Raw genomic sequence first — 14,450 nt, forward strand, 5'->3', positions numbered from 1 at the left:
TTGCCGGGTCATCTTTACCTGATGAGCCATCTTCTCCTGTTGAGTCATCTTCTCCTGATGAGTCATCTTCCTCTGATGATTCTTCCCCCAAGCAGCTTCTTGGGCGTGGTCGTCGCCTTCATCGGTCTCCTGATCGGTACTCTTCCTCCAGTTTTGCTACTGTTGCGCCTTCTGAGCTGACCTGTTATCGCGAGGCCATTCTTCATCAGGAATGGCAAGATGCGATGGCTGAGGAGATTGCTGCTCTTGAGCGCACTGGCACGTGGGAGCTTGTACCATGTCCTCCAGGTGTTCGACCTATTACCTGTAAGTGGGTTTATAAGGTTAAGACTCACTCTGATGGTTCTTTTGCCCGCTGTAAGTCTCGGTTGGTTGTCCGTGGCTGCCAGCAGCAACATGGTCGTGACTATGATGAGACTTTTGCTCCTGTTGCTCATATGACCACTGTTCGCACTCTTCTTGCTGTGGCCTCTGTTCGTGAGTGATCCATCTCTCAGCTTGATGTTAAGAATGTCTTTCTTAATGGTGAATTGCATGAGGAGATTTATAAGCAGCCACCGCCTGGATATTCTGTTCCATGTATTTTCCTATTGTATAAGGGGTTCTGTGCATATTTACCACACCTGTACATTGTATATGTTTGGCCATAGTGCCCTTTGGAATACACAAGTGCTATTCCTAACAATGTTCAGGGGCGGAGCTAGAGAAAAATAGAGGGAAGTGCGGCGCTTCATAGTATATGTATGATATTAAAGTTAACATGGTGAAAATCTAGAAGTGATAAGGGATCATGAATTTTTTTTGCGTGCGGCCGCACCCGCAGCTGGCTACTTAGCTCCGGCCCTGCCTATGTTCGAACATGCGAAGAGGCAACGGATATAAGTTATTGCACAATTGGAAAGACGGTCGTCCATGCTTTATCTTTATTTCAGCACCGATTTAGAAATATATGGCTGCCTGCAATTAGCTTATTACCACTGCCGGAATGTTACCCAAACTTCTTGTGCTAATGGGCTAAGAAGTATCACTACCATTTTAAAATTTGCACTGCTTTTACACAAACTAGCGGCCCGCGGCAGAGCACGCATGGCTCCCACCTGCACAGCGGCAGCGAAGCTTGCAGAAATCCAGCCGCGCGGGGGTATAGTTGGCCATTCGGGCCGCCCGGCCCGGCACGGCCCGAGCCCGACTTGGCCTGGCCCGGCACGGCCCGAGCCCGACTTGGCCTGGCCCGGCACGGCCCGAGCCCAACTTGGCCTGGCCCGGCCTGGCCCGGGCCCGACTTGGCCCGACATGATTAGACCCGGCACGACTAGGCACGCTTATTAAATGGGCCGTGTCGTGCCCACCCATGGAACGAGCTGCCAGCCTAGGCACGGTACGGGAGTTTTAACCGTGCTATGCTGGCCCATCAGTGCGATTGGCCTGTTAAGCCCGCAGGGGAGGGAATGAGAACAACCAGCTTAGGGAGGGGAGGAGCAGGCGGCGCCGGCCGTGGCCTAAAGGAGGAGGCAACGCCGGCGGACACGTGGCGACGCGGCGAGGGTGGCGCGGTGAGGGGAGAAGGGAGGGGAGCAGGTGGCGGCGCCCGCGGCCCGGAGGAGGAGGCAATGTGGCGGCCGGGCAGCAACACGGCGAGGGCGGCGCGACGACGCAGGGAGGGGAGAAGGGAGGGGAGCAGGAGGCGCCGGCTGCGGCCTGGAGGAGGAGGCAACGCCTGCAGCGACGTAGCGATGCAACACGGGAAGGGAGGAAGGCGGCGCCGCGTGAGGGGGCGGAGGGAGGGGCGGCGGCTCCAGGGAGAGAAAAAGGAGGTGACAGCTAGGGTTTGGGGAATTGTAGTATTCATATGTGGGCCGATGTGGGTGATTTTTATCGAGCTGGTTGTTAATCGGGCTTGGATCGTGCCGACCATCTAATCAGGCCGTGCCGTGTCGGCCCACAGGCTTAGGGAGCGGCCCAAGCACGGCACGAGGCCCGTGCCAGGCCGGCCTAGGCCCGATTAACTTCGTGCCGCGCCGGGCCAAACAGCCATGCCGTGTGGGCCGGCCCACGGGTCTCGAGCTTGATGGCCAACTATAAGCGGGGGAGTGCCTACCTTGTATGCGGAGGAAAGGAGATAGGAGTAGAAGATGATCCGGAGGCATTCGATCCAAAATCAAAAGGTAGCTTGAAAATAAAAGGAGGGGGTTCACCACAAGAAGAGGCAATGGTACTCCAATAAACCAAGCAACCAAATATAGTCCTGCATAGATTAAGCTTATCTAAGTCGTACAATCAAATACGATCCGTTTCCATGCATATCCGATCCGCTTCCATTCTATAGGATGGAAACTGGAAGTAAATAAACAGAAACATGGATATCCGAATCTGATTCGATAGTATCCATTCTTATACTGAGATGATTCAACGGTTGTACCTAGAGATGGCGGTTCCAAACAATAAAAGCATATTTAACCCAGCTTCCCCTTTACGTTGCTGCACCGGAGGAATGTCTGCATCCGGAGAGAAATTTCCACGAAAGTGCTTACTCAGCAGCGCGTATTCACGGGCTACAAATAGCTTCCTAGCTAGGCTCTTACCACAAACCGAACAAGCAGAGACCTTGACAATGGACCACAACCACGACGACGAAACATGTCGTCTCGAAGCTCACCGGCCTCGTTGAGATGGAGTGGTACAAGCTGAGCAGCCTGCGGGACGACATCGACTTCATGAGGGAGGAGCTGAGGAGCATGCACGCCCTCCTCGCCAAGCTTGGAGCCGCGGACGACGACGACGACGGCGGTTACCTCGACGTCCAGGTGAGGGCGTGGCGGGACGAGGTGCGCAGGGGCTGTCCGCCGACGTCGAGGCGTGCGTCGACGACTACAGGCGCCGCGTCGCGGAAGACGGCGCTGCCCACGACGACGGCGGCCGGAAGAAGAACGCCGTGGCGGCGTTCTTCAAGAACAGCACCCACAAGGTGGCGACGGTCGGGGCGCGCCACACGATCGGCAGCAGGATAAAGAAGCTCAAGGCCCGCATCAACGACATCAACGAGCGGCGCCGCAGGTATAGGCTTGACGGCTGATCGATCTCACTGTGGCCGATGTTCCCGGAAGCTCTAGCTGAGCCACGCATCCATGCTGCACCATTCCAATAATGTGTCAAGAGTTTGCGTAGTTTTGAATCGCTCTTTCTAAGATACCCAACTTTTATTTTTCTGGTTTTTCTTGTATTGCTCTACTTCCTGATCTTAGAGGTGCCAGCAGGGTATTGTGTCCCTTTGGTTGGGTATGTCCAAGATATAACCACATCACTAAGCTAGCCAACCTGTTCTTGTACTTGGATTATGCTTATTCATCATACTTTTGTGAAGAAATTTTGTAGATAACGAAGATAAATATGATCATGCGTGCTTAAAGCTTTCATCAACAGTTCTTTGGGTGGAAACTCCAAGAAGTACTGGGATGTAAATTCGTTGATCAACTGCTTCTCATTGTGGGTTTTGCAACAAAACGAAGTAGGGGTGGGCCTTCGCATGACGACAAAATTTTATGGAGTGTCCAATGTGACGTGGCACTGTATTTGTAGAGTTGGTGACCTTATTATACGTCATTTCCTACTTGGGTAGGGCTACGCTTCTGATACATGTCCGACAAATAAACAGTTATAAACTTGATAAATTTTAAAAACTTTCAAATGAGTTGTTCTTTAAAATCAATCTGTTGAGTTCAGGGCAAACGAAACAATCCAACATAACAGGTTGATGCCGTCAATTCATACGCGGATGGACCAGTACCGTCCTAACATGTAAAACAAGTGCTAACCTCAGCGGAGAATCAGTCCGACAATCTATGTATGTTGGGTACTTAAAAAAAGCAGATGACAACTTTTTCTTACCACCGCAGATACATCCTATGTACTCCACCCATTCCGAATTATTTAGCCACTTTAGATTTATCATGAATCAATCCTCTCTAATTTTAACTGAGTTTATTAAAAAATACTACCAACATCGTCTAGATATCAGATTACACTATAAAAAATAATTTGTAGCAACACCTCTTTTTTAAGGCGGGTCAAAAGATAGCTCGCTTCTACAAATAGAGCGGGGTAGTGTAGCATCTGATCCGTCCCTAAAAAAGCATTTTTAGAGGTGGGTTACCCCATCACCCACCCTTGCAAATGGACATCATTTTCAGGGGCGGGTCATGGCATCACCCACCCCTAAAAATGGCATCTGTAGGGGCAGGTGATGCCGCCACTCGTCTCTAGAAATGGTGGCATTTCTAGGGGCGAGTGATGGCGCCACCCGTCCCTAAAAATGTACCGGCCCCTAAAAATGGTTCCATGCAAAAAATCATAATTTTTTCATATGATCTCAGCTGAAGTCAAACTTTATATCAAAATTGTAGAGAATGACTAGATCTAAAACTTTTGTAGTTGACAATTTTTTATTTAAATTTATTTAATTTTCCAAAAAATTATTATGAACCTACATATGGCTATAACTATACAGTATCTCATACAACTCGAGTTATACTTTGAGGTTTCAACAATCTTAACCTTTATATACACTGAAATGTACTTGGCATTTTTTTTTCTTATCTATAGTTCACAATGACTATAGTGTAGAAGTTTCACTTTTTTATTTATTTTGCTATATGTAAATATTTAAATAAATTTTTGGAATAAAATTGAAAAATATTTTTAAGGGCGGGTGACGGCTCACCCGCACCTACAAATCACTTTCAGAGTTAATATAAAAGAATAACATACGTCATAGAGTTACAAGTGATTGTGTAGTGTGGTGGAGAAGGAGGTACACGCGAGGCTTGAGGCTTATGGTGGTGGTTGGTTCGCTGCAATATTTTTTTTCTTTTTTCTTTTGCTGTTTTTAATTTTTTTATTATTTATTTTCTGGAAATCGATTTCTAGGGGTGGGTCACGCCATGACCCGCTCCTAGAAATCATTTTTAGGGGCGGGCGCCCACCCCTAAAAATCGCATTTTAGCTGCGAGAAGTTGGGATGGGTACCGCACTCGCCCCTAAAAATACGTTTTTATCCGCCCCTACAAACTTTTTTTAGTAGTGTTAGTTTCATTAATCCATCTTGAAATATATATTTATAATGTATTTATTTGCTATTTGGAAATTAATATATTTTTCATAAACTTGGTGGAAGTTGGAGAGGTTTGGTTTCAAGTAGGAGAGGAGTTATTACTTAAATTACAAATGCTTTTCATGGCTCACACAATTTCAAACCAAAAAATTTAAAACCCCCCTAATTTTTCACAAAATAACATTCTAGAAACTTGTTGGGGTGTTACACTTCCTATATGAGGTTTATTTACAGAGGTTGCGTGAAACACAATACGATATTGTGGTGGGAATTTTCCTCTTGGAATCGAATGCACATAGTGAGTTATTTTTTCCCATGTTTTTGAAAGGATTTTTTATTATATCTTTTATGTTGCATATGTTGATTTCTCATTTTGGAAATGTTATTTTTTGATGTTGGTAAGGACCAATAGAACCTGCGATAGATAAATTTCCCATCCGGCATCTGGTCACTAGCAGTGCAGATTTCCTAAACATTCTTTGGCAAGATTATTGCAACGTGCGTCAGATCAAGCCTACTGTATTTCATTAATTTTTGTTTTAGGTTTTTCTGGGTTAACTGATCACAAGCCAACAAATGAATAGCTATGCTAGCTTATCAGGAAACAAACAGCATAAGAAAATTCCAATCATCCATTTTATTAACCAGCAGGTTCATCTTCTTTCAAACTCCTTATACTTCATGCATTTCGTCATCGACGGCCGCAATCCATCTACGCCATGACCTAGGCAAGGAAAACAGACAAAAAGGACAAGTTAGAAGTTAGAAGGAACAATATATTCCCTAGCTACTTCCCATAGCTTATCACTAGCACCGGCTTATCAGCAGAAAATAAATGTCTCACGGGCAAATAAAATGCATACCTGTCGGCGACGTTTTAGCTCGCAGAAATGCTTCAGGTCCAGGATCTTGTGATCATCATACTCCTTGTCCTCTTTAGGTGTAAGCAGTTTGATGATGCAATGCATGTCCATCCTAGGGAACGGAGGCGGTGGTCCATGACCAATGTATTTTTTACACTGCTCTAAGACTTCGTCCTTCTCCTTTTTAGTACATGCACTGGCCACTATGTGGGGATACATTATCACACACACAAGCAGTAGAGCTGCTACTTTCACAGGCAACATTTTAACGGGATCTAGCTATCAGTACGTGCTAATCTAATAGGTGGTGACTTACTCGATGCAGGAACTACAGCATATGGGCTCCTATTTATTATGGCTCGTCAAATCCTTTACTATAGTGGAATATCGATACTCCTATATATGTGACGGATACACTTCATTTATAGAGAATACAATATGGATACTCATATAAATGAGAGCGGATACGCTTCATTTATGCAGAATATATCTATATGCATGCAACCTTTATTTACTATGAACATAGTCATGTTTAGGTCCATGGAATCCTTGCTCCTGGTTTGGTCCACTTGGGGCGCCATGAAATAAATGAGTAGTTGATTTAATGGATGTTAGTTAATAAATGAGATAAGATCAAAAGGGCTAGGATGGATGCCCTCATCAAATACGAGTAGTCTTGCTGAGAATTTCCATGGGGCACGCAAGAGACCCCACTAGGGATCAGATGTAACTAAACGGATCAGATACGGATGGATATCACTGATATCGTATTTATTTTTATATTTTCTTCTGAGTTGGAGTCATACACAGATACCTATTAGATACAGATACAAATAGGGGTTATCTCGGTTATGACTACGAATATATTCATATTGAGTACGAATCGAGACAGATGCGAACAATGTTGGTCATGAATATTTTCTCGGATATGGAGTAAAAACAACCGTATATCACACATGTTTTAACTATTTGTCCAATCTAAGAGTACAAATTCTAACTAGTTTGTGCTGAAAGAATTAAATTATAGATGACATACCACTACCGAGTCAAAAGACAGAGAAAATAGCATACGATAATAGACAAAGCCAAGAGTCTTTTGGGTACTTGATTACACGACATTCTGCATATGTAATAAATAAAGTACTGCTTTAATAAATATCTAAGATATATTTGGTTCTGTAATACCTAAACGAAAAGTCAATATGTGTGAATCGAATAATATCAATTATCTTAAAGGAGAAAAATGATGAATCCAAATGATAGATAAGGTAGAATTATTTCTAGAGTTTGAGTTTTAATCCTCAAACTAGACTAGGAACAGATAAGATCCAACTCCAAATAGAGTGCCAATAGGTAGATATATTTTTAGAAAACTTTTTGTACCAGCTTTGTATTTTTTATTCGAAATGAATTCATTATAATTTTTTAGAGATTAAACCAGATTTTTATTAATGTATATATATTCGAATGACGGATATTGCTCTTATTATATTCGAATCCAATATCCGAAAAAACTATCCGAATTTGTATACAATATCCAACAAAAATTTCCATATATCCAAAAATAATATCCGACCCCTTTTGGTCGGTTGGCCGAGAAATATTCTTACCATTTACACCCCTACCCCCACCTATTTAGGGCTTGAGTTAAGTTGCTAAAATATCGTTCAGTCTGATTTAGGGCGATATGGATACTCCTATATATAGAGGTGGATATGCTACATTCATAGATAATATGTCCATGTGGGTTTCAAATAGCTGTTTATTGCTGACATAGTCATGTTTAATTCATGTAATCCTCGCTTTTTGTTTATCCAATTGGGGTGCCATGAAATAAACAAGTAGTTAACTTAATGAATTTTATTAATAAATGTGTTAAGATCAAAAGAGTTAGGATAGATGCCCTCATCTAATGCGTGTTATTTGAAAGTTTTCTTGGGGCATGCAAGAGACCCCACCTATGTAAGGCTTGAAACGGATTCGATTCGAATCAAGTTCTCCATATTTTAGTACGGGTACAAATACACATATTCTCAAATGCGAGTATTAGTATCGATTGAATGCCTCAAAATTTGAATTCACATCTAACTATCTTCTAGATTCATGTGTATGAAAATATCCATCAACTTTACTAACAGATGGTGAAATAACCCTAAAAATAGGAAATCTCATTTTGGATGGGCGAAGCAAGGTTTAAATTTAATTATCACAAAAGTGCACATTGTATGTATACAATACCAAACAAAAAAGGAATAGGTAAGGTCAAAAGAATTTCAATGAAAGAATAAGAGAAAATATTATAACTTTATTTCTACTCACATTATATCTTATTAGGAAAGTATTTTATACATATTTGGATATTGATATTGTCTACATCCTTATCTATTTTTCTAAAAAAATGAATTTGAATATATCCATATTGATATTTGGAGTAATTTTAGATGTATCCATATTTATACATATTTGTTAATTCATCAAATAAAAATATTTCTTACAACACTGTCATTTAATTGAATGAAAAATGTAATACGGATATAACCATTTTTCCTTCCTTACCATTCTGGCTCAATAAAAACTGATATCCAGGCTGAGTGTACTCTTTGAGGGCGGTATGCCTTTCCCTGTTCCGATTATTTTTCTATATATTCTCCTTATTTTATTCATTATGATATAAAAATAACCATCTTGATTAAAACTTTAAAACATACATTCAGGAGCACCATTGAACGTTTTAAGATGGATTGTGAGAATCAAATTTGCTTCACTAAATGGGTCTGGACTGACCTGGCAGAAGCATGATAGGCCCAGCCTGGCCCGGCACCAATTTAAGGCCCGGTATGGTGTTGTTTCTGCTAGCCCAAAGAAAAATTGGCCGGCCTTAACTTGGCCCAATACACTAAAATCATTTATTTTTCATATAAAAATGGCTCGATCTGATTGGGCCCCAATTGTAGGCTCGACAAAGTTATCAGGCAACATAGGCGCTGATTTTAGGTCCAGCGTGGCATTCCGAACACTCAAGTCTATGAGAAAGGTTATAGGCCCCCAGCCCATCAGGTGCTCCCGTGCACTCGAGCAGTTGCAGCCTTTGGATGCAACGTGGATCTTACCAACAAAATACTCTTGAGTTCTTGCGATTAGCTTACTCTGAGTTCTTGCGATTCGCTTCTGACTGATCAAAAGCAACGCCGCATATCCTAAACTCATAAGTAAGCACCAGGGTTCATCGCATTGTGGCACCTTATATCTGCATGCACTTCAGTTCTTTCAAACCTTTATTTCAAATCAGAAGTAAAGGTACACACATTTTGCCATGATGAGCTTTTGAATTTGCCTAGCTTGGTGTCTCGTCTTTCTGGTGCGTCCGGCACTTAGGCTAGGGCGGGTGCTGTCCCTTACTCTGGTAGTCCGGTGAAGGTGTCAAATCTGATATATTTGGAGCCTTGGTGGCAACTCTTCTGCGATTCTGCACTAAACCATTTCGTTTGGCCAAGTCACCAGATTAGGGTTTCTTTGCCAAGCATTGGTGTGGGACGTGATTTCGCTTCACCATCCAATTTCGTTTGGTTTTGGCTTAGGTTAAGCGGAGATTCTTGTCAATACACTTTAAGCAGCAACAACTGGCCAGATAGCGTTCTGACCTTCAGAGTGCTAAAAGGCATTGTGTGGTAGTGTGGAGGAAAGCAAGGATTGAAGATTGTTTGCACAAGCATCATAGATTCGTTATTAGGTGACCACCAGTGCCCATCCCACTATTGTGCCATCTTTAGATGCTACTACACAGGAACTGCACTACAAGCAATACGTCACAGTTCTATAAAGAAGTGGAGCATGGTTAGAGAAAATTGAACTGAACTCGTTGACTCATAATAACCAAGTGCTAATCATGTAGTATCATATAAGCACTGGAATCAAATGATAGTATCACATCATCAGTACAATGAGTTCAAAAGGCAGATCTGCAGAGCAAAAACTTACAGTTCTAATTCTGCAATAATTTTTTTTCTAATCCGAAGTCTTCTTTTTTTTTCAATTCAATTGCCAATCTTGCAACATCATATTCTCTCTTCTCTCTTGTAGAAGTACCAACTGGACATCGACAGCGACTACAGCTAGCCAGCTATGAGCCTGTGACTGCTCAAAAGCACTGTAGCTTCAGAGATTCTTATACGTGTATCGCATCATCAGTAGTGCTTATCACATTGTGGCATATCATGCAATCCTTATTTCAAATTAAAATCTGAAATAAAGGCAGCCATGACGAGCTGTTGGAGTTGAGTAATTCGGTGTTTCTCCTTTTTTGTGCGAGAGGCTAGGGAGGTTACTTTAACATGTAAACACTGTGCCCCGGCCAAGGAGAAAGGTAGCCATTGTGCCCTCTTTGGATGAATGGACAGGGCTCCTGCATGCCCTTGCATTCCTTTGGGGAAGAAAATAAAAAGTTGAGCTGTTGACTATTATCTCTTGCTGGTCAGCATTGAAACTTGTTCTATCCTGTGTACATTCATGTACATATAGTAGATAACTAGACATGGCATGGCTGGAGTCTGTGTATACTCCAACACAGGAAATAAAGGAATCGTATAGATCATGATTATTAGCTTAGCCGTAGAAAGAAACTGGACATGGTTAGAGAAAACTCTAACCCCTCATAACTTCTGTCAGCATCTAATCAGGTCATTGTTGGGTTAGCACCAATCGGGATCACATGTCAAGTTCAGTCAATCAAGACGAGAATGGCCAAAGCAACGCTTGGATGGTTAGTGTATATATAGGTGGTTGCATCCACTACCTGAAAACCTCTGGTTAGACGTCCTGATCGAATATCTCTCAAGCAGCTATCCAGGGCACTCATGACTATAAGACAAACACAAAGACTTCATCAATCTCAAATCTGCTAATCTTCATCAGGTTGTGAGTACCTGTGCATGTGTCCCTAGCCGTTGGACCCGGGACTAATGCTTTCATTAGTCCCGGGCCTAACCTAGACCGGGACAAATATAAAAAACGAAAGACATGTTTTGTACTTAGTGGTAGTGGCTTACAGTGTTTATAAAAAAAAACCGTGAATCCAATCTTCAGGTTGGTGCTGAGATCACCACATAAACCACAAGCTAATTATTATCCAGACGGATCGGATCTGCATAGCAGGAACTTCTCCACACAGAGATTGTTCCATTTCGAGGGCAGCCTGTAACCAACGGAACAAAAGTTCCCATGATGAACGCACAGGATAGGTAAGACAAATGGGAAGAAACACAACTTGATCTGCCTTTTTATTGGCACTTCCTCACCTTTGTTCGGCGTGCGCCATTCTGCCAGAATGTTTTCCCCACCATTATCCATCAGCGTACAGCGTGGACCATTGCATGCCCACGTCCCTACCATGCAATGCTCCATGAATGTGGAGGAGCATTCTGAGCCATCTATAGTCGTATATATACTGCAAATTCAACAATGTGAAGGGAGCTTGCAATGGCCTGTTCTAAACCCTAAACTCTAAATCAAACGACTTATCTGTTACTACAATATAAACGCTATTTGCTGGCTCATCGCACAATGTTGGAGAAACATGATGCTCCAGGATTCCATCAAGATGAGCAACATAGGTAAAAACAGTCGGGAGTGTATTGCCTTTAACGTGCCGTTGTGACATGGCAAGACACTCTCGGAATGCAGTTTGGTACCAACTGCCATTACGCCTATAAATCGACAGCAGAGACCTAAGTGCTGCTATACACAAGACTTGCACCGATCGAGCAAAGAAGACCACGTACAAGCAGCAGCTTATTATTAGCATCAACAGTGGAGGCGTACGTGGTGGTGGTAAGGCAAAAACTCCGGGAGAGGCGAGATGCATGGGCTACTACGGCCATGGCCGTGCGCCATTGCCACGATGCTGCTAGCTCTCGCCACGGTAGCGTCTGTCGTCGCTGCCGGAACGCAAGACGAAGCGGCGGCATCGAGGGATCACAATGTGACCATCGACGTGTCGAGGATAGCTGTCTCGGCGGCGGCGCCGCCCTGGGGCGTGAACGTCTCGGCCATCTGCCTGTCGACGCCGTACCCGAGCGCGTGCGAGACGGCGCTCTCGTCGCCGGCGTCGGGGTCGGCCAGGGACCCGTTCGCGGCGTCCGTGCAGTTCGCGATGGCCCGTGCCGCGTCGGCGCGCACGCTGGCGAGGAACCTCTCGGGGGCGTCCTCGTCGTCGCGACGTCTCCGTAGCGCGCCGCCGTCGGGCGCGGAAGACTGCGCCGAGCTGCTCGACATCAGCCTCGACCAGCTCGGCGACGCGCTCGCCGCGGCCGCGGGCGACGCGGACGGGGTCACCACGTGGCTCAGCGCCGCGCTGACGAACCAGGGCACCTGCGTCGACAGCCTCGCCGCCGACACGGTCTCCGCGGGGCGCGACGCCGTGCGCGCGCGGGTCTCCGCGCTCACCCAGTTCATCGCCACGGCGCTGGCCCTGCACGTCAACAAGCTCAACGCCGACGCGCGCGGCGGCGGCGGCAGCCCACCGCCGTCCGGAGCGCCCACGCCGACGCCACCAGCGTTCCCGTCCTGGGTAACCGAACACGACAGGAAACTCCTGGAGGCCTCCGCGGGAGCGACGAGCGGCGTCACCGTTGACGCAGTGGTGGCGCTCGACGGCAGCGGGACGCACAGAAGCATCAACGAGGCGATCGCGGCTGTGACGGCGGCGAACGGCGGTGGCCGCCGCGTCGGAGGGGGAGGCGGGAGGAAGGTGATCCACGTGAAAGCCGGGCGGTACGAGGAGAGCGTGAGCATCTCGAGCAAGCAGAAGAACGTGATGCTGATGGGCGACGGCAAGGGGAAGACGGTGATCGTCGGCCACAAGAGCGCCGCCGACGGCTACACCACCTACGCCACCGCCACCGTCGGTACGTGCTAAACGTCGGCATCTAGGATCTGCTGCTGCACAAAAGCTACTACACACACTTAGTGATTTGATCTTGGAGAAAACTGGGTTTAATGTTAAATCATCAATAATGCAAAAGATTAGACACCCAAAATGGTAGGATTGCAACTATTCTCAGTACATCTAGATGCCAATTTAAATGGGCAAGCAAGTGAAAGATGCATGCCCTGGTTCGATTTGATCGTTAGATGCCTCCCCTTTTCTAGGCTTTGCTGCCATCTCTTCTACATGTAGCACACCTACACTAGTACTAGCACGCATCAATGCATGGTTCGTGGTTGCACCGTGGGCACCGTCAAAAGCAGCGTCGACAGCGACGTTTCACTTGCCATGTCGCCCATTCGATCTTCACCTTTTCTCCACTGTGCTCGACAGTACACTCCCATTGTGTCCTCCATACATTCTAGCACCTTAAACCTTTTGTGATCTTTGTGCGTGGTACAGCTGCCATGGGCTCGGGCTTCATCGCCAAAGGGCTCACCATCGTCAACAGCGCCGGGCCAGGGAAGGGCCAGGCCGTTGCGCTGCGCGTCGGCGGCGACCTCTCCGTCGTATACCAGTGCGCCATCCAAGCGTACCAGGACACACTCTACACGCACTCCAACCGCCAGTTCTACGCCGAGGACGACATCGCCGGCACGGTGGACTTCATCTTCGGCAACTCCGCTGTGGTCATCCAGAACTGCGACATCCAGGCTCGGAGGCCAAGCCCGAGGCAGAAGGACACGGTCACGGCCCAGGGCCGGACCGATCCGAACCAGAACACCGGGATCTCCATCCACAAGTGCAGGATCACCGGGGCGCCGGACCTCGGCGGCACGCCGGTGTATCTGGGCCGTCCGTGGCAGAAGTACTCGCGGACGGTCGTGATGGAGAGCTTCCTCGACCGTTCGATCTCGCCGGCGGGTTGGCTAGAGTGGTCGGGCCAGTTTGCCCTGGACACGCTATACTACGGTGAGTACAGTAACACCGGGCTTGGTGCCGGGACAAGTATGCGGGTGACATGGACTGGGGTGCACACGTCACTGTCCAGATCAGAAGCCACGAGGTTTACCGTGGCGAATTTTATCATGGGAGACTCGTGGTTGGGTGCCACTGGAGTGACCTATACTTCTGGACTGTGAGGTAGATAATGTGGTCTAGTACATGTTCCTGGACCAATTAATTAACCATGTCTGGATGAACCAATCTAAATAAAATAAAAGACGGAAAAAAAATGCTTGGAGAGAAAAAAATGTGTGAGTCCGGGCTCCGGCGCTTGTGTGTTAATGGATGTGAATGCACCCCGTGCATGGTGGCGTGAGAAAGATTAATGAACCACAGGAAAAGGGACGCATATACACTTCTATAGCTCTGTCTCATCATCACAAAACGTTGGAAACCAAAACCCTATATTGTTCATGTTCATGATACAAGGAGCCAATATGCCACTAGCTACCATATATGCTATGCCAAAGCACATGAAGGGATAATAAAGTGTGCAAAATGCAAGCATGAAACTTTGTCTTTTATCAGTAAATCATGTACAGCTAATTCGTGG

At 45.9% G+C, this 14,450-nt stretch overlaps 1 protein-coding gene across 1 annotated transcript; it reads left to right on the forward strand.

The window, feature by feature from the left end:
* The first annotated feature begins 11,824 nt into the window (after window positions 1-11,824).
* On the forward strand, window positions 11,825-14,034 carry LOC112903552 (pectinesterase-like). Its single transcript, XM_025972811.1, has 2 exons — window positions 11,825-12,872; window positions 13,355-14,034. The coding sequence occupies exons 1-2, from the start codon at window positions 11,825-11,827 to the stop codon at window positions 14,032-14,034; spliced, it is 1,728 nt and encodes a 575-aa protein (XP_025828596.1).
* Window positions 14,035-14,450: the final 416 nt, after the last annotated feature.

This window comes from Panicum hallii, chromosome 8 (genome assembly GCF_002211085.1).
Source record: "Panicum hallii strain FIL2 chromosome 8, PHallii_v3.1, whole genome shotgun sequence".
Lineage (NCBI taxonomy): Eukaryota > Viridiplantae > Streptophyta > Magnoliopsida > Poales > Poaceae > Panicum > Panicum hallii.